General features: G+C 38.5%; 1 protein-coding gene across 1 annotated transcript; it reads left to right on the top strand.

Annotated features, from left to right (window-relative positions):
- The first annotated feature begins 262 nt into the window (after window positions 1–262).
- Window positions 263–27,883, top strand: ITGB8 (integrin subunit beta 8). Its single transcript, XM_009638681.2, has 13 exons — window positions 263–340; window positions 2,984–3,158; window positions 5,884–6,130; window positions 7,945–8,110; window positions 10,805–10,963; window positions 15,831–15,926; window positions 16,022–16,111; window positions 18,726–18,860; window positions 21,793–22,198; window positions 24,426–24,651; window positions 26,257–26,360; window positions 27,504–27,667; window positions 27,761–27,883. The coding sequence occupies exons 2-13, from the start codon at window positions 2,990–2,992 to the stop codon at window positions 27,881–27,883; spliced, it is 2,085 nt and encodes a 694-aa protein (XP_009636976.1). The 5' UTR covers window positions 263–340; window positions 2,984–2,989.

Genomic DNA, 27,883 nt, shown 5'->3' with positions numbered 1-27,883 from the left:
GTCTTAAAAATTTGGCTTTGAGAATGGAGTTTATTCAATCTGTACATATAGTTCCAGACTGTAGATTAAAAAAAAAATGCTGCAAGTATTCCCTCACTGGGCTGCCTTTGTTCTGTTTTACTTCTGTTTGGATACGTTGTCATCACTCTTAATCTGGTGAAGTAATTTTTGAAATCTTGGTTTAAAATTAGGTATTTTACAATTCCCACATATCATCATAAATCACGAATGTTTGGTTTTATATTTCATTGCAGCGGAAAACAGATGTGCCACTTCAAATGCAGTAACATGCACAAAGTGTCTTGCCTTGGGTCCAGAGTGTGGATGGTGTGCTCAAGAGGTATGGCATTTTGCTTACTTACTTTTGACTTTATATTTTAGCTGCTTCTGATCTTTATAAAGACAGAAGACTTTTAAACCGTGAAAATTACAGTGAGAAATAGTAAGAAAATCTTTAAGTGACCTCTGGAGACAGAACCTGAGAAATCATGTGAAATATATTTTGTTTCCAAAGGAGAAAATGCAATCTTTTATTTGGAAAATTGCAGTAATTTTAAATAAAGTGAGAACATTTTAATGCATTCCATCTGCTTTGTAGACAGCTTTGGCAGACTTATAATAACTTTGGGACTTCGACAGTTTTTGGCTTCAAAAGCAAAATTACTTATCAGTAGTTTATATTAGCCCTCATTATATATCAGAGCAAATCTATACATATATGCCTATTGAATTTAGCAGAAGGTTGTACTAATAGTAGAATTAACTTTGACTTCACCATATATTATGACCCTTTCACAAATGGAAAAAAAATTGTATTTTTCTTGGTTTGACACTTGAAACTATCAGTTCTGAGACTTATCACAGAAGACAGATCTTAGGTAGCAAGAATAATTATGAAATGTTTATTGCTTTGTGAACTGTAAGAATACGGGAATTTCTGGTTTTGTTTGACAGAAAAAAAAACAGTTGATTACCTGATTTCAAGTAAGGCTGGACCATTTTAAGCACTTCAGAGGAGCGAGGCTTTTAAGAATATCACTGGCAATTAGAAACTCATATGCTTTTGAAGGTCACATGCAAATTATCTGTAGTAGCTTTCACTAGCAAAGATGGTAGAAAAATTCCTAGGATAAGGAATGTAAGGCACTGGAGTAACTTTATCTGAGATGTTGTGTCTTGGGATGATATAACTTAGTCTGAAACAAGCATAAGGAAAAGTAATGCAATAGAGTCATGGAGGGCTTGTTTTCCAAGAGGAGCCTTAGGGCATGTGTAGATGGCACAACAGATTACAATGTCAAGTGGTACATTATTGTGGCTTGATGTCCTGTCTTACAAAGGGCACGATTTTATCCTGCTACATCTGTAATTATCACGGAACAGCACTTCTTAGCTTTCCATAGCTTAGTGCTGTGGAGCTGCAGTAGGTCTCCTTCTAACTGGGTGCTCAGATGTGACCAGGTTTCACTTCTGCCCTGCTTCTCTTGCTTCACTTCTCCTGTCAATCCTCAGAGCTGGTCAGGGAAGCCAGGGGTTTGTCAAATCTTCTTAGACCATGCTTTGATAGCTGGTTTACCTACGCACAGTCCATGGTTGTGGAATGGCAAAACCCGTATTAAGGCAGATAGACATTTTCCAGAGCAAAGTTACAGGAGCGATTTTCAGCTTAGCATGCCTGCTTCATTGAAACAACTTTTTTTAATGGGAAAATCAGCCCTGAGGAACACTTGAGATGCTTTGACTTTATACGCCCCCCAGCAAACTTCAGAAAATGCTACATTCATCGTTATTGATAACAATGAGAGTGGCTAAGTTCTTTATACATTTAAAAATCTACCTTTTTGAAATGTAGATACATCAAAAAGGGTCTATAAATAACAGTAACCTAAAAAAGTAGTCTCTGTTGTCTACATTAAAGAAGGTTATGGAAAAAATATATCAGAAGTAGACTACAAAAATGAGTTGGAACTTGGAAAACAAGATACATGGTTGTTGAGTCTCATTCTTCAAGGGCTTTCTCTGGTCTTTTCAGGGTCTGGATGACTATTCTCTAATACACAGTTGGCTGTACGCACTTTTTGATTGTTTATTTTCCCCATCTGCTTCTGAAATATCAGAGATTGTCCATTGTTTGGTCTCCAGCTGTGGCTGGGATGGACCAATGCTTTGAAAGAGTACAAAGGATCCTGTCTTTTTTTTTCCTTGCATGATCAGGATCATTTTAATCATCAGATTTGTGGTCAGGAAGGAATTTTGCATTGGATCATGTTGGCACGATTTTGGCAACTTTGCCCTTTCACTGCAACAAAGGATGTGCTGCTTCTGAGATCATCCTACTACTAATCACATTTTACAGGGCCTTTTTTATGTTAGTGGCGTCTTAAACTGTCTAGTCTTGTACTACACAGCTTCCTCTTTCTGGGGATTGAAATGGTATAGTCCAGCTGGTCTTTGGATTTGGTGTAGAGTATGGGGTAAAACTTCTATCTGTGATAGACAAATTCAGGTTAGGTAAATCTAAAGCTGACTTCTGCTGCTACTTTTAAATGTTAGCCTAAGTAACACTACCAGTGGATTCCTGTGAAAACTAACCTGGTTTGATGTTATATGAATGACACTTTCTTGGTATAACTAACACGTAGCGTAGCACAGGACTTTTTGTAGAGACAGTACATAGTTTCCTTTTTCTTCAAAGTCAGCTTGTTCTGATTGTGCAAGATCCTCTTTCTCATACAAAAGTTTTGTCCTTTGTAGAAAAAAAGTCATCGTGGCAATTAGGTTTAGTTTCTAATTTAAATATTTTGTCATTGCCCTTATTAAAAACATATGGCTTCCATGAACTTGTTCTACAATTTGTGCAATTATAGGAGCATATTTTATTGTTTCAAAGACTACTATTTTTTTCTTTTTTTCCTTTGAAGATATTACAGTTGGTTTTTTTCAGCTCAGATTGTTTTGTACTTTTTTGTCTCTTATAAAACAGGATTTCATGGCCGACGCAATCCAGAAGGGACGCTGTGACACTGTTTTCAACTTAATGAAAAGAGGCTGCCAGTCTGATTTTGTAGAAAGTCCCACAGTTCATGTCACAATCCCCAGTGACCATGAAACAAACACACAAGTGACACCAGGAAAAGTTTCAGTCCAACTGCGTCCAGGTTGGCTTGTCTCTAACACATTGATATTATAGTCAATTTAAACAAAATACAGTAATATTAAGTACAAATATTTTGCGAAGAAGCTGCTGGAATAATTATTTTGAAGAATGATGCTATAACATTATGTGGTAGGACTATGATGGTGTTGCTCCCATATTCAAGTATGGTCTTAAGCATGAAGTGTTTCTGTCAAACACAGCTGATGGTCAGAATAATGCAAGTGATAAGTGGAAGAGGGATTTTAGGTAGTCTTTTCAGTTGTGGTCTTTATTCTTTTTCTTTAGCCACTTACACAAATAGTTTTCCATGCATATAAACTGCATTCCTTACTGAAAGTAAATTGGGTTAGAATTCCTAAATTCATCATTTGATAAGCTTCTTGATTATTTGGTTACTTTTAAGTGCCTTGACTAGACAACTGTGAAGACACCAAAGCCAATATATAAGAAGGGGACTGTATTCCTAAAGGTGACTTAGGTATTCACTGCCTAACATTTCATTTATTAAATGTGAGACACCTGACCCTAATAGAAGCTACAAGACCTTTTATGGATCTGAGATTTTCTAGTTTATCTGTTTGCCCTCAGCTGAACTCAAGTTAAATCAATGCATGTTGTCTGTCTCTAAAAGAGCTGTAGTCAACAGCAGAAGTGGAAGGCGATATAAAGGGATGCAGAGTATGTTTCATATCATACAATTTAATTTATGTATTTATTTTGCAAACGATAGTTGGAGAAAGAAATCCGTGATTTAAGAGGGATCAATCGTTTGTAGAAAAACATTAAGTGAATAGGAAAAGTCTGAGTTATCATAGTATCTTGCTGATCTTCACTGTGTAAAAGATAATTTTCTGTCAATTACAAGGGAAAAAAAGGATCTGCATGAGTGTAAAGCACAAAGGAACTCTGGTTCTCCATCTTTATAATAATAAAACTAAGAAAGTAACATCGTCTCCTTGCCCTACTCTCCTTCCAAAGAAATGACTGGTACTCTGCTTTGTACTGAGAAATGTTCTCAGGAGCTGAGCTAGCTCTAGAAGTGTCTGTAGTCACATTTATTTCCAAAGGCATACTGGATTCATAGAAAACACTTTGCTTTCTAAAATTTGGTTTAATGAACCTTTTTGCCTGTAAATAGTGAAATTAAATTTGGAGTTCCATATGCTTTGCTGAAGCTCTTGCATCAGGGAGGCAGAAGACTGCAGTTCCGAAGACTCCAGAAGAATAACTTTGGATATACAGACATCCTGCCCATATTTTATTCCCCCGGGAAATACACAGATATACAGCTGTAGTTGTGCCTCAGAACAGAAATTTGATACAGTATAATCATGCAGACAAAGATGGTTTTGTTTTGATACTAGGTTTATTTGTCACTGTTTACATATACCCAACTGTCAGGATTCATGTGGGAAAAAATAAAAGCTGCACTCAGCATCTCACTATATGCGAACTGGAGACTTGCAAGGGTCATTTACAAAAGGTCATTTGATTTACATTGGCAAAGAGGAAACACATAAGTTACAGCACACTGAAATTCTGTTTTCTTCATGCAAGACCTGATACAGACAAATCCTGAAATTTTCAGGTGGATTAGGTTCAAAGACCATTGGAAGAAAGTACTTTGCATGTTTAACTTCTCTGGGTCAGATCTTTGTAACATGCACTTTGATTATGCTATCTAGCAATGTCATATGCAGTAGTAAATGTCATGAATAGATAAGTCACATTTCCGGTGATTTTTTTAGTGAATCTGTTCCTGAATGTGTTTAGATAGCTTTTATTGAAAACCTACATAATTCTTCTATGTCTCCTTTCCTCCTGTGCTTCGCTGTATCTTCATTGCATAATCCTGAATTGCATTCTGCACTCATCATGCAGCAATCCCACTCCCTCATTTAATCTGTGAGCTCACACTTCGCATGAACAATTTGAAGCCATGCATTACTGTACCTAACGTTGCCCATACTCAAGTCACTTCACTCTTTTTGCTGGCACTACAGAATATTAGGCAAGCAAAAATGTGAGACTTTTCTTACTGGCTTCCAAACCATTAACGTTTTTATTACATATGATGATGTAATGATGTGGTTTTGCAGGAGAGGCAGACATTTATCATCCTGAAATATCCACCAAAACATGGATTTTTTAATATTAAAACCTCTATTTAAAAAAAAAATATTTTCATCCTACCGAGTTTTCTTATTGAATCTTTGGAAGTAGGTTGATAAAAACCTGAAGCATAATTTACCTGAGTTTTTCAGGCTGTGCTGTCTTTATGGTACACATATAGTTTTAGACTCATATATGACAAACTATTTGCAGGATATACTTACGTACTTAGAATTGTCAACCTTGAAATGACTGACCACAATTGGCGTGCAGACCTGTGTCCTTTGTGAGTCATAACTGCTTTTTAGTATAATGCCAAAGGGATCGAATAACCAGGAATTTAAAAGAAAATGGGCAGAAGCCAAATTTTTACAATAAATTGCACAGTGTTCTTGCAAGAAAAGAAAACCAAGATGTTCTGCAAAGAGCCCCTTTACGGCATATTTTTGAATGATGCTTCAAGATTTCATTTACTCTTGGGAGGTTTTCTTGTTTGTTTGTTTTTCTATTTGCTGACACAAACAACTGTGCTGAGGTTGCTGCAAGAATAAATGTATTTTTAAAAGTGTCCATTCAAAAATAGTAAACAAACTTATTTGTTTCCTTTGAATCAGGAAGTGAAGCAAACTTTATGTTAAAAGTTCGTCCTCTAGAGAAATATCCTGTGGATCTTTATTATTTAGTTGATGTCTCAGCCTCTATGCACAACAATATAGAAAAACTAAATTCCGTTGGATTTGCTTTATCTAAAAAGATGGCAAATATTTCTCTTGATTTTCGACTTGGATTTGGATCATATGTGGATAAAACTGTGTCACCCTATATTAGCATTCATCCGGGTAGAATCCATAACCAATGCAGGTATGTAGTCTTTTTATATTTACTGTAACACCAAGAAATTGTTTAATTACACAAATATGCATTATGCATATTTCTTTTTAAAGCTCTTCAGAATCTCTTTCTTTCATTATACCTTGGTTCTCCAGCAAAGTTCCTAAGAAAATGCTGAAAATTATTATGCAATGTTTACTTCTGAAATATCTGGTGAGTGATTTCAGAAAAGCTTTCTATATCAGAAAAAATATGCAATATTTTCTTTACCAAACCAAGCCAAGCAACATGCTGCTTTGGTATATTTGAATATGTTTTGCATTTCATTTTATAGTCAACTGTTGTAGTCTTAGTTATTTTGGATACATGTTGCCTAGATTAATCACAAAGTTTTGTACTTTTTGGCCTAGGACTTCTCTTCTTGTGTATGGTCATGTATTCATTAACTCTTTACTTAAAACTCTACTTTTGTTGATGGAATGCAGTTTCTTTCAGCTTATTTAATGAACAAAAGCGATCCTCTGATCTAATGCCACAGTTGTAATATGAATGAACTCCCATTTTAAGTAAGAAAGGTGTTCTGGCTTGCATTTCTTTTTTCATGCCATGTCTTTTACACCTTGCATTCAACACTTACATAAAGTGAGGGATTGCTTCCAAAACCTGGAGAATAAGATTATTCATAATCAGTTCAAGTCTGTAAATAAAACTGTAATACTCGGAAAAGTGGATATTAACTATTCATACCTTGTTGCTTACTGCTATCTTTCCTGGGAAGATATGATCCAAGGTTCTATGAAGTCCATAAGTATCTTTTTTGATTTCAGTGATTTTTTGAATTGGGCACTAGCAGTGGAGTTCATTAGATAGATATAAATGTCTGTGAAGTAGTCCTCTAGGCTGCCTATATAGTCAGTGGAGATCAGTTAGCACTGCCAGGACACGATTCATTTTGCCTAGAAGTAGACAGCTGCAGAGGTCTTAATCCCTCCAGTGCCAGTTTCTCTTCCTTGACTGTAAATTGAGGCGGGGGCAGGCAGGTTATGGTCCAGAGGCCTGCACTGTGTGCATCGGAGGGTAAGAGAGATGAAACCTGCTCAGCAGCTCTGAATCGGATGAGCACCTCAGCTTGTGCTGTAAATTCCACTGCCCTAAATGGGTCGCAGAGCAGCGACCTGTACAACTGCTATGGCATTAGCTGACTTATGTCAGGCTTCATCCTTTCTCTCCTTATATGTAATTTGAAAAAGTATCACTTACAACTAAGACCATAGAGTAAATGGAGTTTCCCATCCATTTAATGAGGTAATTGTCACTAATCTCAATATTAGTTTTATGTACATTTGCATACTAACAGTGGATGTAGACACTTAAATTTTGTTTTAGTTTTGATCCAGTAGCCCATGTATCAAGCTATTAAAGGATCTTAATGCTGCGGTGTAATAGCCCTTTCTCAGGATAATGAAAAGCAAAGCTGTACAGCTCCGTAGATGTTCCAAAAGGGGTGGCATACTCTCTGAGATCATACTGTCACTCACATCATGTTTCTTCTCATTCTGTGCAGAAACACTACATATGTACTGTTACTATATGAACTAAATTATATTGTATACATTTCCATAACTTACCCTAAAAACCTGTTCTCAAGAGTAAATTCAAATTAATCCCTACTGGACTTAATCTCACTTGAAGTTATTTTCCTTTCGTTAAGTATTTATTTTACAGTGCATATATACATCTTCATTAGTAGAAGGATTTTATGACTTGATAGGGAATATTTTCATCTCCTTCAAGTGGAAAATATAGAATGTGTTAGACTTTTGTTTTGTTTTGTTTTTGTACAGTGATTATAATTTAGATTGTATGCCTCCTCACGGTTATATTCACGTGCTATCCCTGACTGACAATATAGCAGAATTCAGAAATGCAGTGAATAAACAAAAGATTTCTGGGAATATTGATACACCTGAAGGGGGTTTTGATGCGATGCTCCAAGCAGCTGTCTGCCAGGTAAGGAGCTTATTAACGAAAGACTAAATGGTATTTCAGACACAGATAGATAGATATAGATATAGATGATATAGGTGTAGGTATATCAGTGCTCAGTGTTCCTGAATTCAAAATGTCATGTCAGTTCCAGGATTGATAACCATAAGATTTCTTCCTCCTTTTCCATTATTTCCCCTTTAGCTATACATTTCTGTTTCCCATTGAAACTGGTAAAGGAGAGTATAAGGCCATATTTTTCAGTATTGATTAATGATGTTCTTTAACCAATCTAACCAGTGTAGGATGGATGATGAAAGCAACTGCTTCTTGCTTGAACAGGCACAGGTACTAATTTCAGCCTATTACTAAATTTGTTTAAAAATTATTAAAGCCCCCCTTGTGTTCCTAAGTGAAGAGAAACCATTTGACATTCCTTCTACTTAAGAATGTGTTTGAAAACTGAAGGATTGGTTTCATATCTGCCCATGTAGATAAGGAAAACAAATACACTTTGGTGTTATCTCATCTTTTAAAGAATTTAAAAACAATACAAATCAACTAAGAGTTCACTTTTGCATATTGATAAAATTTCATCGCCACTTCTCCCATGCAGAAAAGGATGGAAAGGGTGTGCATCAGTAGTTCCCAAGCTATAAGCATATTAAATAATACGAATTTGTTTGCTCTAGAGGGCTCTTTTGCATATTTTTTTTCTTCTATGCATAGTAGTGCAATAGCAATTTTGAGAGTTGGCTGATTCATATGGGTTTTCTAATGCTCTTTCTGGTGCTCTTAAAGAAAGTAATTCAACTCCTGTCCAAATCACAGGCTTGGTGTGTTTCTCATCTCTTGGGATGATGTCAGGACAATTCTTTTATCTCATCCATCTTCACATTCTCTTTTGGAGCACTAGAATGAATCAAGGCCAAAAAGGAATCCAAATGGTGTTAAAAATTAATACTTTGGCCCCAATTTTATTTTCACATTTTGATGAGCTGTAAAACAGGTAAATAAAAGCCACTCTTCACAGACACTGTGATCACAGCTGTTATAAAAAAATCATTCTGAAGCTTTGGAAAAATTCCTTAAATCAGTGTTTCTCATTGGACACATTCCACACTTATGACATGTGAGCTCTAGAATAATATATGCTTCCAAAAACAATAGGATGGAAAATTCATGAGAATAGGGAGGCTTTCCTGCTAACCAAATTGTGAACCAAAATGGATGAGAACAATGTGTAATTCCTAACTACCATCATGGACTATAATTTATGTTAATGTGCACTCATTTTGCCTGCGACAGAACTTTAGAACTTGCTTCATCTTGCTTTAACCAATACACCTCTGTTGCCAGCACTAGCAGGTTAGGACATGAAGCTTCTTTAAAATTTTGGTTGCTGTGATGTATGTAGGTAAGAGACTTGAGGTGACAAAGTGAGATGATGGAGTCTAGGAGCAAGAAGTTTCTACTGTGATGGAGAAGAATTTGAGACTATTTAAGATATAACCTGTTTATAAATAAAATTTTAAATGCCCCTTTTTAGGGGAATGCTGTCTAGGATTGTCTGAGGGAGGCTGAGCCTAATGCGTAAGATGGAGAAGACACCACATGCATCTGTACTTCTTATCCCGACTATTAGGAGATACTCCTTCCCCATTCAGAGCTAGCATGAGCCTGAGAAGGGAGCTAAGTTCCTCTTTGCGAAGCAAAGAAAGGAAAGGTAGAGAACGAGAAGTTATGAAGCCTGGCTGAATACGTGGACCATATTGCAGATACATGTTTTTCGTGAGATGAAAGATAGCTGGCAGCGTTAAGGGAAATAGTAGAGATGAGACAGCATTGTAGGGAGGAGGAGCAAGGAAGGAGGAAAAGGAGGAAAAATGGAATAGTCGAGAGAAGGAATAACGAAAAAGAATATGAGGTGACTCGTGTGCCTCTAAAGTTTGATTTGAAGCAGCTGTTTAGTACTTGCAGGGAAATAAATGTTATGGAAATACAAACTGGTACCTAACCCAGTTTAGATACAAGCTTGACCTGCTACCTCCTTCACTTCACTGAATTCCTAAAACACATTAAATTCACCCTTGTGGATGCCACTTTGCTATTGATCCCTTAGGATGGTGGATGGATGTAGTATTTTGCTGCATAATAAAAAATTTCTCAATTTGCAGGTGCATGAAGGCACTCAAACTTCAGTTTATTGGTTGATCATATGCCAATGTCCTTTCTGGAAGTCTGTGTAGGAAAAGGAAATTACAGAATGATGAGACTATCATGTTAATAAATAGAAAAGCAAAAACGGAAGAGAGCACCAAGTACCAGTATGAATGAATGCATATTTGTTAGTTGTAATACTTTTTGAATCCCAGAAAATTACACAAGTGCTCTGCATTGGCATTTGTATGTAATAGTGACACACGATGTGGCAGCTGTTACCCAAGCGCACTGTATAGTGTATAACTTGTATATATTTTAGAGAGATCTTTAAAAAGCAAAGAAAGTGGTAGGTGGGTCTCTGACTCACAGTAGTAGTTTTCAGATACAGGACATCTGTTATGTTTCCACGCAAAATGCTTTAAGTAGCCTGGTTTAAATCAGTGCTGCTAAGCCGTGCAGTATCTGAACGTAGACTTTCACATTCATTTTTTTATTTATTATTTTAGAAAATAGGTACTTACTGCTTTCTTATGCTTAATTCTGTTTTCTTTTTAGAGCCACATTGGATGGCGCAAAGAAGCAAAGCGACTGCTTCTTGTGATGACAGATCAAACTTCCCATCTGGCTCTTGATAGTAAATTAGCAGGGATAGTAATTCCCCATGATGGAAACTGTCACTTGAAAGATAATGTCTACATCAAAGCTACGAGTATGGTAAGGTATATGTCGTACATCCTGCCTTCAGAGAAGTGGTGTAAAGCTGCATAAATGAGGTTTTTGAATTGCTGGCAAAGCATTGATTTTAATTCAGTTGTTAGAATAGTGTTTTCCCAGGTAGGCAAGATGTGACATGAAGAATCAATCACTGGGAAATATTGACATTGGTTTTGTCTAGGATACAGTATTTTTGAGTCAGAGGCACAGCAGAGGAGAATATGTTACTGGGTTTGGTGTGGGGTTTTTGTTACCGTTTCATAATGATGAGCAATTCTTACATACGTATGTAGGAATTGCATGATGCTGCTAGTGAGACAAAGGTAGTGGTCATGCTTTATGGTCAGAAGATGCATAGTTGCATTGATTGAAAAGGCTTGGTAAGACTAAAACAGGAGATGTACAACAGCAATGAGCTAATTCAACTGTGATGGGCTAGAAAATATTTTTGTGGCACAAAGCTTTCCTGCGGTAATGTAGCATGAAATACATGTGCAACTCACAGTATAAAACCAATGTGTGGTAATACATGCCTGTTTGAAAAGTCGCATCAAATCCTCTGTAGCGAGATAATTCACCTTCAGCAGATATTTTTAGCAAATTTCAAAATAATTTCTTCAAGAATGTATAGTCATGAGTGATTGAAGACAGGCATTTTTTTTTCCTAAGATTTGTAGGTTTTAATTGCTTTGGCTATTTCCTTAAATACATATGAATCATTTATTTAAGAAGCGTGAATCACTACTTAATTGCCATGTAATCACCAGAGAAGAGAAATACGAACTGTGGTACCATTAGAGCACATTACAGTTCTACTCTCTGTGCTAGCTGCACTAGTGAAGTCAGTGAGGGCTGTGTGTAAATTAAGCCTGAACTGAATCCCAGCAACGGGTGTTTACAAGGATGGTGGGGCAGCAGGAAGCAGCCGCCGTGTGGTGTGTGATCATGAAATACGGGAGGTTTCTGGGAATCGGTGGGTGTTCGGGACCTCGCTGAGCGGAGGAGGGAGTTGAGCGTGTGCTAACAGGAAGGTTGTTTGGATTTCTGATTATCTGATGTTCTTGCATTCATATACTCCCTCTGTCACCTCTTAGATGTCAGGGTTATTTATTTCCCTCTAGCCAGTCTGTTCTGTTTCAGTATTTCTACAGTGTCCCTGGGATAAAAACAACCCCTTCCTTTATTCTACTTAAAGCAAATAATCCCAAAACCTTCCCTTCCCAAAGCAGAGCATACTTACAGGTTATGGTGTCCCTGTATCTATTTTTCTTTCTTCCCCCCCCCTCCTTATTTCAGTGGTATAAATGAGAGGAAGTTTGCTCTGCTTATTAACAATTGCTGAAGGTACAAATCTTATTCTGGTGTTCAGAACTCCTTTGGTAATAAAGATATTGTCTGTTTCAGGAAAAAAAAAACAACTATATTTATTTTCTGTTCAACTTGAGAAATTAACTTCTATTTCAGCTGGAAAACCTCACTGATATAAAATACAGGCAAAATTTATTAATCTCTGAGGAACTATGACAGATTGATGGCTGGCTGAAGAAAGTGTTTTCTGGATTCTGGGCTGAACGATCATGATTTTACTGTCCCATATGCAATAAGAAATCACCATGATTATTGCTATTGATGCCTTTTGTGAAATGAGGTGGTCTTTTCAGCCACCCAGATGAAATGACCTTGAAAGATGCTTAGACCTGTGGTGGCACGTTTTGGCCCATGTGTTCTCTGACTGCTAGCCCATATCTTTTTTAACCATGGGCTAATTCTTGTATGCCAAAATGTAATAGCGGGCATGCACTTAGTAGTAGAAAAGGGGTAGAATGGAAATCTTTCTCAGTATTAGATATTTTCTGGAGTAGATTGGACATGGTAGACACAATAGTGTCTATAAGGGTAGGTGTACTGGTTTCCTGCTTTTTGTCTTCTCAGTGGTGTATAGCCTGTGATTATTTTAGTCATAGAGACACATAAAGACATTTCAAGTAAACAAGTAAAATCGGGGGGGGGGGAGGGGAAAGAGCATTTGATATTTAAATGACATTTCATGAAAGGCTATCAGCTTTTTTAAGAATACATCATATGAAACATAATTTTGCTTCTCCTTATCAATGCAATTTTTTTGTGCTATGCTAAATTAAAGAGCCGTCTGTAATCACATTGTTTTCCTACTTTGATCCTTAGCTTCTGGTAGTCCTGAGAAGATTGCGTTTTGGCATATTTTTATTTCCTCCTTGTGCCAAAGTCCAAAGCGGACTTTGTTTTATTTATTTACATAAGCTTAACCCTTAGATCAGAAGTGTTTCCAGTTAGCCACTTTTCTGCCTGTTTCTTTCTAACTTTTGCTAAGCAGTCACACAGAGGTCAGCAAAAAAGCATAAGGCAGGAAAGAAATCTAGTCCATCTGTACTTGGTTACCTCCCTTTCTGAAATACTTAGCATGTGCATTAGTTATCCTCTCAGCTTAACATATTAGGTTAAAATAATAAAATGAATGATGTAATTGGACCAAGAGAGATGATCTAAAATGAAAGTACATTAACCTGAGCAATACTGGGAAGAGATAAGGTAAAAATACATAAAGTACAGCAAGCAAAACGAGGCTCCATGAGTGACCAACAGCTCCTTGCATCATCTCATTACATGCTTAAAATGAAAAAGATACTGTGGGTCTGTTGATGGTTTTTTTTTTTTAAAAAAAGTGTCTTCTAATAAAAAGAAAATTTTTCTTTCTAATGTGAGGTGAAGCTTTAATGTACTACTAACCAAGCTGGACACTCTAGGGAGTTAGATCTGACAAGTATATTTGTAAGCAGACTAGGTAATTTGGGGATCTAGTCCCTGCAACCCTTGCACATCTATGCCTGTCATCTCTTGACTTCAGTAAGCTCCATCTGAATAAGTTTGTGTTTCATGAGGGCTTGGAAACCCATTTCTGATAGCACTGATCCCAGTGTTTTGCCATTAGCTGTAGAGATGTTGAAGGGCCACTTTGCTGGAATTCGAACATACGTAGCATCATGTGTTAAGCAGGAAGACTGACTTATTTGATCACCATCTCATGATCCGTCAGTGCTGGTCCTGTCTTTCACACAGTTATGGTGTAGGAGGTATTTGCAGAATGTCTGGCTTCACTCGCCTCTGTCCTGGGACCACTTGGTGTGTCTGTGATCTGGCAGACAGTTGCATGTGGCCTGTAGGGTTGTGCAGGCCAATGCAGGCCCCACCACTGTGGGTCTGTGGTCGTGGAGAAGGCAGGATGCTGTAGAACAGTGTTGCAGGCTGTTGAGAATGGCAATAAGGCTGCTGCAGTCCCCCCACAGCTGCTGTGTAGTGGGAATGCACGCTCGCTGAAACCCTCGCATATGGCATGATCCCCAGCTGCAGCTGTAAGAAGGACCATTAATTGCTACCTTTCATCACTTACCTTAAGGAATATAATCTCTTACCAAAGGGTAGAAAAGTTGAGAGAGGCGTGGACCCTGGCTAAGATCAAACTGCAGCAAAAAACTCCTCTGTTCTTTATATACGAGGCTCTTTAAAATGGTTTAATATGATGGAAAATGGATTTTGCCCCCTTGCATAACTTTGTCTCAGCTGTCTTGGCATTCAGATTACTGTTAGGAGAGCAGTTGACTTGCAGGGTGCCGTGAGTGACAAGTGGCACTCTGAGGAGGAATGAATTGTACAGGGAAACAGAGTGTGTTTGTGTGAGAGAGAGATGGTGAAAAATATCAGGAAAAGAAAGACAGCAGAAGTAAATGGGGGAAGGAGGTGGACCTGACATCAGTGGAGGTGTCCAGATGAAATCTCTGTAAGGGGAAACAAAGGCCAAGGCTCCAGTCACTCCTCTGTGTTTAGTCATGAATTTTAAGTGTTGAATTTACTTCTTGAGAAGTATTCACAGATGTATGGTAAATAAGTGGTGACTTTCAGATACAGTTTGGTTTAGAGTACTGGAGCTGGAGGGATCTCACATCGCCCAGGGACAAAGCTCACTGGGACCACACAGGCACCCTTGTGCTTCTCCAGATCTTAGATGAAGAGATAGCAACGCCCCTCTTGTTCTCAAATCCATGTCAGATCTCTCAATGAGAAGTGTAGAAGGGCATGTCACTGGCACAGGGCATGCCATCATAGGGACTTCACCAAATAGAGCAATGTCATTTCTAGGGAGAGATGTGAAACTCATGCTACCTACTTCAAGCACCAGTGTGCTTAAGAAAACATAGCAGATGATTGTCACAGTGAGGACTGCAGGCATCACTCCTAAGGCAGTTCTTGGACATAGAGAGAAGAAGAAAGCTGTCAACTGTAAGAAAGATATGTACAGGATACTGACATTGATAGAACCTGACCCAGTGGCTGCATTTAGCTGACGTGTCTGATCCCTGGTGCCAAAATATATTTCGGAGAAACAAACTTTTAATTACTCTCCTTGCTATTCCCACAAGTACACCTCATCTCTGTGCCCACATGTTGTTATTTCTCCCTGACTTGCACAAGAACCCACCTGTCATTCTCAGGAATCTTGTTATTCTTCCAGGTGGATCATGGACAACATCACATCCATATTTCTTAAGCATCAGACTAAACCCAACAAAATAGTACTGTATGAGTTAGTCCTCCCACTGTGCAGCACCCGTGCATGCAGTCTGGCTGATGCCCTGATGATTTTTTTTTTTTTGTCATGATCTGTTTGTTTGTTTGTTTGGTCCTACCTTCTTTTAAATGTAGGCCTAGCATTTCTTTGTACATTTAGAAATAAAGATTGGGGTGGTTCTGGAATCCTGTATTGCATCATATGTGACATATAAGGGTTTTCCCTACTAATCTGCAGACTTCTCTTTTCTGTTGTATTTTGCAGGAACATCCATCTCTTGGGCAGCTCTCTGAAAAGTTGATTGACAATAACATCAATGTTATTTTTGCAGTTCAAGGAAGCCAGTTCCATTGGTATAAAGTAGGTTAGAAACCTGATTTCTTTTTCCAATTTTGAAACCACAATATTTCTATTAAAAATTAAAACTGTGAATAAACGATTGTATTTTTTCATAGGATCTGTTACCTCTGTTGCCTGGTACTGTTGCAAGACAGATAGAATCACAAGCAGCAAATCTCAATGATCTGGTGGTAGAAGCCTATCAGGTATGATGAGAGTGACAATGCTGTATGCCATGTTTATACAGGGATTTTTCACCTTTCATACCCTAAAATTGGAATTTCCAGGATCCTGGCTTCTCTCTGAAGTCCTCGAGGATAAGTTCCCTACTTTTCTGAATGTCCAGGTTGGTGTTGGTGGGTGACACAATTCCACGATACCTCTCAGATTCCCAGGGTGTCGGGGTCTCAAAGGCAAGAGCTAGTACTTTTTCTTTTCTAAGGATGCTTCTAAGTATGCTGTTTGAATCTCTGCACATGTTGCCATGTAGCTTCAAAAGAAATGTCTGACTTATTTGAATTTTGGCATCTCCGATCTTTAGTTAAAGACCAGACCCCGCTGTGTAGGCACCATATAAATTCAGAGCAAAGAGATAATGCAGTATCTGGGGGGGGTTCCAGCATAATTCTCAAAAAATAGGCAACACGTGTGAATTTACAAGGAGGTAGTTTGACAACAGTGGATATTGTGGAAAGCAGGATTTACACGGCACAAAGCAATGTAATGACTCAGGGGTTTGAGGCATGGCAGTGAAGAAGAGTTTTGATAGGGATTTGGGAGAGAACAATGGAAATGGCTTTGTGAATTCTTGCCTGGAGTTCTCAACTGAAAGTAATAGTATGGGAAAGAGCGTAGAGTCATTTCCCACAAATGATTGACAGGGAATGGCAGCTTGAAAGTGGAAATTGGCATCTTGATAGTGAATGAAAGACAGCCTGGTAAGAGGGGGCATGAACAGCTATTACAATGAAGCCAAGTGGTATACGTTTAATGTGCTAGAGCACAGGGAGCCCATAAAGCAGCATCAAAATGAACGTGATGGGTTAGATGGTTGAATGTTGTTAAGGTGTGCAAGTTACACAAACATGCAAGTTCCAAAAGTTGAAAAACCAGTTATAAAGCTATATGCAAGGTATTAACATGTATCACATTATTTTTAGTTAGTTGGACATGGGAGGCTGAAATTATCCATTGTATTACATTAACCATCTAAATCAGGCTATTTGCTTTCAGCAGATTGGCTGTAATGAAGAGCCAAGTCCCATGTCTGTTCCTAGTCAACAGAGTGGGTTTGTGCACATTTTTCTCACTGTCATGTCGGAAACATTGGCAGAAGGCAAAGACACTCAAAAGCAGAGGAGGTTAGGTGTAATCAAATTGCAGAGCAGTTCTCACTGATACTGTGCTTCCTCTTATAAAACTGAGAAATCTCATTTTGAGTATGGGGCGTTGCAGGAAATTGCTGGCAAAAAAACGAAGATCATGGTCCTTTTGTATGCCACTTTTACACTGTCCATCCTAAATTGTATCCTGGTTCTTAGAGCACAGTGCAAGGCAAACATTCAAGGAGAGGAAACGAAAATTTACAAAATAATAATTTAGTTCAATGGAAGATTCTGTGGGACTTTCCTGCTCCAACCACCCCCAGTTCGCTCTTGCCTTATTTTCATTTTTTAGACAGTATCTTCCTGCCCATCCTAAACTTCACTGGATTTGATACTTTGAGATTTTTATCATAGTTTTAGGGGCTTATAATATACAAACACACAGTCAACAGCGCTTGAATGTTTTGCTTTCTTGAAAGCAAAAGTACTTAGATGAGAAAATAAATTTAGTGTTGATGTTTGATGACAGTGGGCCTCTTGCACTCTTGTTCTAGGCAGGGAAACCTTAGGCTTAGTTGTGGAAAACCCTGGCTGAAAATCCCTGGCTAAAAATCCAAAGATGAGTCACTAATTTTCAAAAAGTTACTAAGATAAACATCTGTTCAGTTTCATGTAATTAAATTTCCATTTGTAGCAGGAAAAATATACCATTAAACTAATTTTTAAACACTAATATGCCATGAATTCTAATGATCTCTTTGTGAAATTTTCAGGTTATAGGTTTGTACAGAGCTTTAATAAATATTCAAAACATCAAGAAGCAATATTCCTTCTTGGAAGGAAGTAGGATTTGAGAGCATGCAGTAAATAAAAGTTACAAAGTAGCTGGCTTTTTCATTGTTTTATATTGTAAAAAGCCGTAATGGGAATCAACCAGTTGTTGGCTTAAGTAGTCCTAGCTGACCCAAATAAATCAGTAAGAATAATCCCAGTAGCCTTTAGATCACCCCAAGGTTTGTTCAGAGAAATCTTTTCCAAGACAGATGCAAAATATCAGTTTATAGTGTGTCAAGTCCATTAGGAACCTTTTCTGCTGGATAACAATACTTGTATGCATGTTTACTGTTTTATTTTAAATGTCTGGCTAAAAGGCAGTGTAGGCTCTAAAACAATATGCATTTTTTGTTGCACACAGTTGTTAGAATAGATTTTCAAATTGCCAAAAATACAGTCTCAAAACCATTTTAGAAAAGCTGAAAACGTTTTTATCTGGAAAGCATAATCCTCTTTATCAGAATTACCAGTTCAGTGGTTGTGTATATTTGGAATGTAATTGGGTCTTTATATGGGAAACAATGCTTTAATTCATTCCTTTATTCACACAGACAAGCTTTCTTCATTTTTAGTCAGACATAGTAGTCGTACTTGGTGTTAGTCACTAATGCACATTATACGTTCAGATGCAATGCAACTAAAACTTGTTTTCTGGTTACAGAAACTAATCTCTGAAGTGAAAATTCAAGTGGATAACCAGATCCAAGGTCTTCATTTCAATGTCACTGCAATCTGTCCTGATGGAAGTAAAAAAACTGGCATGGAAGGATGTAAAAATGTGGGGTATAATGAGGAAGTATGTTGATAGTTCTCGTTCTTCAAGGAACTGGAATACTTAATTTTCTGTTCGGTTGGGTGGCAAGGGTGTGAAATCCTCTAGGGATTTACTTAAACTGAAAATGGATTTATGTGATTAATGATCACAGACGCTCTATTATTCTCTGGTTTTATTTTTCCTGAATCTTATTTTAATTCTCACTAATCTTATGGAACTGAGGCTCAAAGCTTTTCCTGAAAGCTAACGTCCATTAAAACTCTCCTCCTTTGTCCTCCACTGGGCACAATGGCCATGTTCATTGTGATGAAATCTGTATGTAAAGAGACTGAAAGATAATCACCCGGTGGAAAAGAATCACTGGGATTTGTGTTCCTTGGGTGTGTATGAGATGCCACCTTTCCCTCCCCTTGCTCTAGTAGTCTCCATGCACACTCAGGGTTGTGGATAATTAGTTTATTTTATAAATCCAATTAATAAAATGATTTATCCCCATTTGGATTGGTGCCACCTACTGAATGAAACAGATTGTAAAACTGGAGGATCATGCACCGTGAAAATGCAGGGGAAAATGTCTGGCTAATGTAAAGAACGCGGTTTTCTTCCCAGAACAACTTCTCTGTGCCTTGATATATTTATTTAATTGCCTGGACTAGCAGAGTAATTCATTTAACTTGCCAGGAAGAGGTCTGTGTTTCTGGAGAGCAGGGTCAAGGAGTTCTTTCCTTCATGACATGTACATACATCTCAGCTGGTGTGATTTTACCCATGTCTGTGTGTGGAAATAGCAAAACAAATCAGAAGATTAAATGTGTGAAATTTAAATATGATCATTTAGATGTATTTTATGCTCTTCTGAATTTCGTCTGCATGACTTGCTGCTGATTAACTTAACTTCTACAGTTTAAGGGAGGTTTGCTGTGCTTTTCTTCTTAACTCAGCTCTTCTCCAGTGTTGTTCCCTGTGCATGTCATAAGAAATAGGGCTGGAATTTGTTCTGTTTAATGAAAAGAAAAATATTTATATCTGTTTCTTTTTAATAAAAGGCCAAGCCAGTTGATTGTAAAAGATTGCATGTGGTCCTAAACCTCTACTGCTGTTGAAAATGAGCCATCCTCAAGAGATTAATTTAACTGTAAATCCTCCTTTCAGTATTTGTTTACAGGCAAAATGCTTTTCCTTAATTCTCACATTCCTTTCATTGTCTAATCCTTCTTCCTTCCTTTTCTTACCAAAACAGTGTACTATATTCTGGAAGAATCCTATGGCTTCTTCAGGGTGCCAAATTAACTTTGGCTATTAGCAAGTGTCAATGTTGACAGTGTTGTAATTATTTAGTCACAATTCTTTTAATCTTTCTGCTGCTGTGTTTCAGACCCATCAAATTTTATAACTCGAACTTGAGACATGATTTGCCCTTCCCTCCCATCTCCCTGCCATTCCTCCAGCAGTGTCTTGTATGTGAAGATGATGTTTCCTAGCAGGGCTCTGTGTTGAATAAAAAGCACATTCTCTGGCTGCAGCCTGTCCTCCCCACGTGATACGCACCTGCCATATGAATTAATTAGTGCATAGCCACACTTTTGCCCCGTAACTGAAGGGAAGAAGTCTCATGCACAGAGAGTGTAGGCAACTGAGGGGTTACGTGTGTGGTGGCGCATTTAAGAAACAAGAAGAAGAAAAGCAAAGGGCAAGACAAAGCCTGCGTGCCCCCTCAATCCGACACTGAGAAGCGCATGCTTCTGCACAGCATTCTTCTCCTGTTGTCCATGTAGGCAGCCGCAGCCCCGCTCACCACAAAGCCACCATTGTCCCCAAGGGCTCGGCTGTTCTCATGTGGGGTGCAGCGGGAGGGGGAGACAGTGATTAGAAATGAATGGTCTTAGTCTTTGCAAGTAGCTTCAACCTCGTATGCAATCAGTTTCTTAGGTTTTCTCTTTTTTTTACTTGGAAATGTTTGTCCTTTGGTGGTAAAGAGTGAAGGTATTTGCTTCTGTTGGGCTCCTTTCTCGCCTTTTCCTCTTGATTATATTTTCTAGGTGAGGAGGTGAGGAAGGGTTGTTTTCTGGCAGCAGGCTAAATAGCTGTAGTGAGAATACCCTGTCAGAAGCCTACCAATCAAAAAAAAAAAAAAAATACCAAACCAAACCACTTGTGAAATACAAGATTGTTGTCCAGTGAAAGTATCACAGATGTCAGAGAGCTGTCAAAGAGTTTTGGTAGTGATTGGTGCAAACTCTATGGCAGTCACTTAACTACCAAAATGACCTGGGCTCCTGTGCAGCAGGCGCTACAAGGGTGAGGTCCTGGGGCATGGTGGTGATGGCCATGGTGTGCCCAAGACATAGGCACTGGGTCCACCCCAAAGCAGCACTTGGTCTGCCCAGGGCCACAGCAAGAGCAGCAAGACTCTCTTGCTCCATCCCTACCGTAGGAATGACAAAAATCAGCTGCTGCCAAGGTGTGAGCCATTTCTGTGTTTTAGTAAGAGTAGATAGGGCCATTCAAAAGCCCGTGTGGTTTCTATTTGCACAGACCATTTCTGCAGCTAGAACATTCACTATAGGTTTGTGTATTGTATTGCTCAATCTAGTCCCAATTCTCAACTGAGTATTTCCATAATATATGCAGAATGTACACATTAAATAAGATCAGGAGGGTGATGATGGTAATTCTATGACTACTTGTATTAAACTTGTCTTCTGGAACTATGCTTTCTTCACATGAAGAGTAGGCTGCTGTCAGTCTTCTAATGTTAGGGTTTCAGCTGTGTTTATGATGCCTATTATTACTAATATATCATATTTGACAAATGGCTGCTGTGTATTTTGTTACTATTAGCTATCATACATTCATAAATAATGTAAGATTCTGCTTTATTTATGTGTTAAAAAAATTTAAGCAGTTTATAGGAAATAATAACGATGTAAAATCTGTCTTTATTTCTTCCTAGGTACTTTTCAATGTATCAGTTACAATGAAAGGATGTGATACAACTGGAGGAAGAAAATACGCAGTACTTAAGCCTATTGGTTTCAATGAAACCGCCATCGTTACTGTGCAGAAAAGCTGCGCCTGTCAGAATGGAGACAGCACAAGGCACAAAAGAGTATGGGCTGATGAAACTTTTTCTGATGGCAAACAGTCCCATTGCAGTGACAATAATTGTAGCTCTAATAGAGATACGCTTCCTTCTGAGAGGTGCAGACGACACCAGGACCAGCCCATCTGCAGTGGTCAAGGAAATTGCATAGATGGAAGATGTTTCTGCTACAAAAACAAGCTAGGCAAGGTGTATGGCAAGTACTGTGAAATGGATGATTTTTCCTGCCCATATCACCAGGGAAACTTATGTTCTGGTAAGCTGCAGAGTTTATGTCTGTATTTTGGTTCGGTTTTGTTTTGTTTTCTGAAGCTTATATACATGATACAGCTGAAAACAGTGATACAAGGCTGTCGAGCACAAGCATTGTATGTGCAGAATTAGTGTGTGAAATGTCCTGAACAGCCGGGTAGGAATTCGCACTCCTGGGCTTTCTCCACCACAGAGGTATGCACTGTCTTCTAAACTTCAGCACTGCTTTTTAGGGGATTAATTGAGTTTTTTCTAAGTCTAGGACTTAAATCTTGAACTTCTTCAGAAGTAATGCTACTGATAAAACAGTAAAATTATTCCAGGAAGTATGTTGATATATTTCAATCTAATGGGAATAGGAGATACTAAGAGATTAGGAGGAATCATAACTTTCAGATGAGGTTCTGATTTTCTAATACCCTAAATTGGTCTCGTGAGAGATAGAGTGACACTTCATTTCAAATACTGATATATATGCTATCACTGTTCAGAACATCTGCTCCAGAAAGGAGAGTGGAAGTGAAACATAAACAGAGACAGTTGTTAGAAATTCTTATTCTTTTTGTGGCCTACTTTATATTTTCTAAAGAAAGCATGCAAATGAAAATTGCATATGAACAAAATACAAAACATGTACTTCTAAGTTAAGAGTTATTAAGGAAAAATGGGATTCAATCGGTATCATTACTGTATCTCTACCAGAATAGTTTTTTTCCCCCTCAGAAGTAATTAAATATTTTTAAATCTGTAATGCCATCCTGCATCCTTTCATTTCACTCTGTACTCACCAATGAGTGAATTGAGGCACCAATTTTTTTCAACTACAGTTGGATAAATTTAGAGTAATACTGTGGACTTTAGTAGAGTTACTTTGGTTTTGCTCTGCTGGTGACTGTGAACTTTATATAAAATTAAGATAAATAATGTTACCTCATCCCATTCCAACACAAAGAATTACTGTTCATCTTCTCACTCTTTTTCGCTCCCACCATCCAACTTTGCAAATTTACTATTTCTTAACCATAAGCAGACCTTTCAAGCTTACAAGCTCCTAAAGCCTGAGATGCAGTGCCATGGTCAGCAGAAGATACATGGAGATCTTTATCTAAGAGGTGTTGGAGACCATCACCTACGATGGAGTCCTGCCCTGGGGTACCACAAGGGGAACCTGCTGTCCGAGGCTATGGCTGAGCAGTGTGCCTCTTTGTGGATATTTTCCAGTGCAGAGCCTTCCTCTCAGATGTCCTATGATCCCCTTTCCCCACTCCATTTTGCCCAGCCCAGGCAAAAAAAGCAGCAGCCTGTACCTTGGCCTCGCTCCCATTTAGGGGATCCTGTCTGTTAGATGGGGCTGTCCCTGCAGCTGCTCTGTGGGTCCCTGCAGCACAAGAAGGGCCATTGCAGCGTGTGTGAAGCTTAGGTACTGCCAAGGCATAGTTGAGGAGACCTCATGAGGTTTGGTAGACCTGCCTGTGCTTTATGTGCTCTCTATTTCTGTATTTCCTAAAGGTGCTCTCACACGATGTAAAAATGTGGCTAAACATTATCAGCATGTCAGTTGTACAGCTGCCTAAATGTGCTGCAACGTGGAAAACATGGATTTTGCCCTAAAGCTCCTGCTGCTTTGCCTGGAAAATTGTAAAGACCACCAGAGGTTCTTCATAGCCTTTGAATCCCTGAAGCCATGCATTTTAAGTTCTTATTAAGCAACCTACAGTTCATAAGCACAGCGTACCCTCCTGTCCGTTTCAGTCATCTGTCTTTTAGAAAGGCAGAAAAGCAGTGCTGTCCTGTGTGCTTCTGAAAAGAAAAGAAAAAAAAAAAATCTGGCACGTGCACATGAACTTGGTACTCCTTTGTCCGCCGAATCTTGCTGTTTATTTGAATCGAATGCTTTCTTTCTAAAGAGAAGTTTGTTTAGTTTGCCTGAAGACTGTTTTCCTGGTCATTGTGTAATTTTTAATTCCCTCTGCTTTGATCCAAGGCAACAGGGAAAATTCTAGTAAAACATCTCAGGATGACACCAAGGTAGCAGCTTTTGCTCAACTTAACAACAAACAGCTGCCATAATTTCAGCCCAAATGGTTAACTTAAAAACTAATTAGCAAGCCAAGGTCTAAATTAGCTCTGTTTAATGTAAAGCACCAGCAATACAAATGTATGCATATAGAAACTGAATTTCTGGGTTTTTTTCATAAAAGCATATGACTCAAGGCTCTCTGATGTTGTAGGTAATGGTGAATGTGAAGCTGGTAAATGCAAATGCTTTGCTGGCTGGGAAGGCGACCGTTGCCAGTGCTCGTTACAATCGGCAAAGCACTGTCTGAATTCAAAGGGCCAGATTTGCAGTGGAAGAGGAAAATGTGTATGTGGAAAGTGCGAATGCACAGATCCAAGAAGCTTTGGCCGCTTGTGTGAATATTGCCCTACTTGTAACAAAGCCTGTGAAGAAAACTGGTATGTTTCTTGCGCTAGATTTGACTTTTTGACTCTGTAATGTTGAAACAAATTCTGCTTGGCTAGGTGCGTGCTGTATTTCTTAGATACTTTGTAGGAAAATGAAACAATTCATACCTGAGACTTCTCTCTCTGTAGCTGAGGGGTTCACACTGGCAATTAAGAGAGTTGCATGTCTGTGTGAAACTTTCAGCTTTTTGAAGTCAAAGGTGGTGTGTCCTATGAATATCTATTTTTTTCATAGATTTATTAAAAGATGGCACTTCATATAAAATCTTCTGGGTAGGAAATAAAGCCCATAAATTTGGAGTTCTAAAAATGGACCGTAGATCCTGCTCTTGAATGCCACCAAACCAACACTATTCTTCAAATTTGTTTTTGTGCACTCCTTGTGCTTCTCAGCTGAAAGAAGGAGGTGAGGAACAAGAGCAGGACCTGCACACTGTCACTGCCATCGGTCAGCAGAGCAGAGCTGCTCTTACCCAGAGAACAACTTTCTCCATTACTCAGTTTTAAACCACTTGGTCTTCGCTGTGCTAGTTTTAAAGCATGCCATTTTTCCTTACCCACGCAAAAGAAGGGACAATGTGGAGGTCAGAATGAGCAGCCCAAGGAGGAGAGACCAAGCTGCCCATGGCACACTGGCTGGTGCTGGCTTAAAGACTCAGTGAAGCCCCGTCTTTGGGCCCAGCTCCTCTACACCCTTCTGTCAGCACATCTAATCTTCTGCTTCCTGCTGTGGCTGAGAGGGTGAGAGATCAGCCTTTAGCTGGAAAGGGAATTGTCATCAAAACAGAATTGTTGTTTATTCGTATTCATCTGAATTATAGCTCATCTGGTGAACATACCAGAGGGACAAGCTGGGCCATGTCTGAAAAGGTGACTGCTAAGACTTCACTCGATAAAATGCAGTTAAGCCTTCCTTGCTGGCTTCCACTTGTTTAAAGTTGCTGTGAAATGTGTGCCTGTAATAAATTCAGAAGATGGCATAGCTTCATTAAAAATTCAGTCAGGGCTTTTTCAGGATCACTTGTGATGTCCATCCTCCGCAAGGCTATAAAGTGAAGATGGCAAGACTGACAGCACTGCCTCCCACTGAGCTGCTGACCCTCTGAACTGCCCAGCAGCGGCGCCTTACGTGGCTTTGTCTTACCATAGCATCCCGAAAATGATTAACAAAGCTGTGTTTCCTACACCTATCTCTTCCCTTCAGCCCCAGCGCGTATCCCAAAGAGATTGATAGATAAGAAACACCAGGACTGAACTAGAGGCTGACAGCTGAAGAAAGGGTGCCGGACCCTCAGCTACACCCCCTGAAAAGCACACATCAAAAAAGCAGACCAGGGGCCGGATGAAGGTGGCTCGAAGCCAAAGACGTGTTTTAATTTATGACTCTGACTAGTTGATTCTGAGAAGCATCACAGGGATAAAATGCTGAGAGAGGCATCTTATTTCAGAAAAAAAAATAAATTAATGTCACAATGTTTTTACTAACAACAGGAAAGCAGTTATGTGCAAGCGATACGTCAGCCTGTTGATACAATCTCTTTAAGGGGAGTGCAGAGAAAGGGGTCATGGGTTTTTAATTATATTTTTGTTTTACAGGAGTTGTGTTCAGTGCCATCATTCTAACAATGCATCGCAAGCTAAACTTGACCAGTGCACAACCTCATGTGCTTACCTGCTGCATTATATTGACCAAACTTCAGGTATGTGACGTTTTCTAGGTAATTTTAACGAAAGATGAAAATCTGTTGGGATTAATAGTTGAATTCAACACTATTACAATGTCTTTCAGAAGTGCGTCATATTATTACAATAACAAAAAAAGAAAGCAGGAAAAAGAGAAAAATCACACATAGCTTCAGGGAAAGTAAAAGAGAAAGAATAACAGGAAATGTGATTGGCAAGCATTGCTAAATCAAGATTTCCAAGCTCCTTGAGAAGTCACATCTAATAATAATGAATCCTGCCTGAGCAATGCTTAACAAAATATGTCTTAAAATCTGTTATGGCATCTATATGTTTTATGACTTTGGATATGCTTACAATATTTGACATTACCAGAAATGAGGAAGAATGAAGTAGAATGCTTACCTCACATTCAGTAACGTTTAAATATTCCTTTCAAGTATAAAAACCGCACAGTTAAAAGGGCTATGGAAGGATTTTTTTTTTTTTTTTAATAAAATCTTGTAAAGCTTAATCAGTCCACACTGCAACACAAATGCAGGTAAGTGGTTACCTTTTGTCACTTCACGTTTTTGTATGTCTTTTTGTCTTACAGCTGTTCATAAATGAGAAAACTAACTGTGAATACTTTCCTCATAACTTTAGTATTAATTTAGTATTAATTAAGGAAAGCTTGCTGTGTGAGGGAGGTTTACCAAGGGGTAGAGCACTGGACAAGGATTCAAGAAACCACATTTTCTTTCCTATTTTGCCAATGATCTGCACTGTAATCTTGTGAAGATTGAACTGTCTTGGCCCCATACATCTCTAAGTATCCATCCTCTCTATTTCAGCTACAAACTCTCCGGCTTACAGAGAATTTACAGTGGCCAACACAATGAAGCCTGAGTCTTAGTTCTGTAGACTGAAAGAATAATAGTTTCACTATTTTCCTACAGTGGATCTTAATCGGAAGTACCTTTTGTTATATGCCCAAGCTTTAAAAGCTTCCCTATGGCAACTTCTCCCCTTAACTTCCTTAAAGTTATTTTCCCTTAACTTTTGTCAGGCTCACGTTACATTTATGCGATGTTACTGTGCAGTGGTAGATACAACTGTGTCTGAAGGACGTGCCTATTCCATACATTAGGCTTTACACTTGTGTTTTCCTTTTGTTGCAGAATGTTTCTCTGGACGAAGCTACTTTAGAGTCTTTTCCATAATCTTTATAGTTACCTTTCTGATCGGGTTGCTTGTTGTCCTTATCATCAGGCAGATAATTCTGCAGGGGAGTAGCAATAAAGTTAAATCTTCAGCTGATTACAGAGTATCGGCAGCGAAGAAGGTAATTGATTTCAGAGCCATCATATTCAGTAATCTTTTTCTTGCACGTAAAAGTTAGCTAATTGTTGATAAAAATTGTATCTTCTCCTTCAAGGATAAGATGTTTTTGCCTACTGTTTGTACAAGAACAGTAACATACAGACGTGACAAACCAGAGGAAATAAATATCGACATCAGCAAGTTGCGATTAAACGAAACATTCAAGTGTGAATTCTGA

Source organism: Egretta garzetta, unplaced genomic scaffold, assembly GCF_000687185.1.
Source record: "Egretta garzetta isolate BGI_Z169 unplaced genomic scaffold, ASM68718v1 scaffold94, whole genome shotgun sequence".
Taxonomy (NCBI): Eukaryota; Metazoa; Chordata; class Aves; order Pelecaniformes; family Ardeidae; genus Egretta; species Egretta garzetta.
Note: the sequence above shows the minus strand (reverse complement) of the source record. Positions and strands in the feature narration are given on the sequence as shown.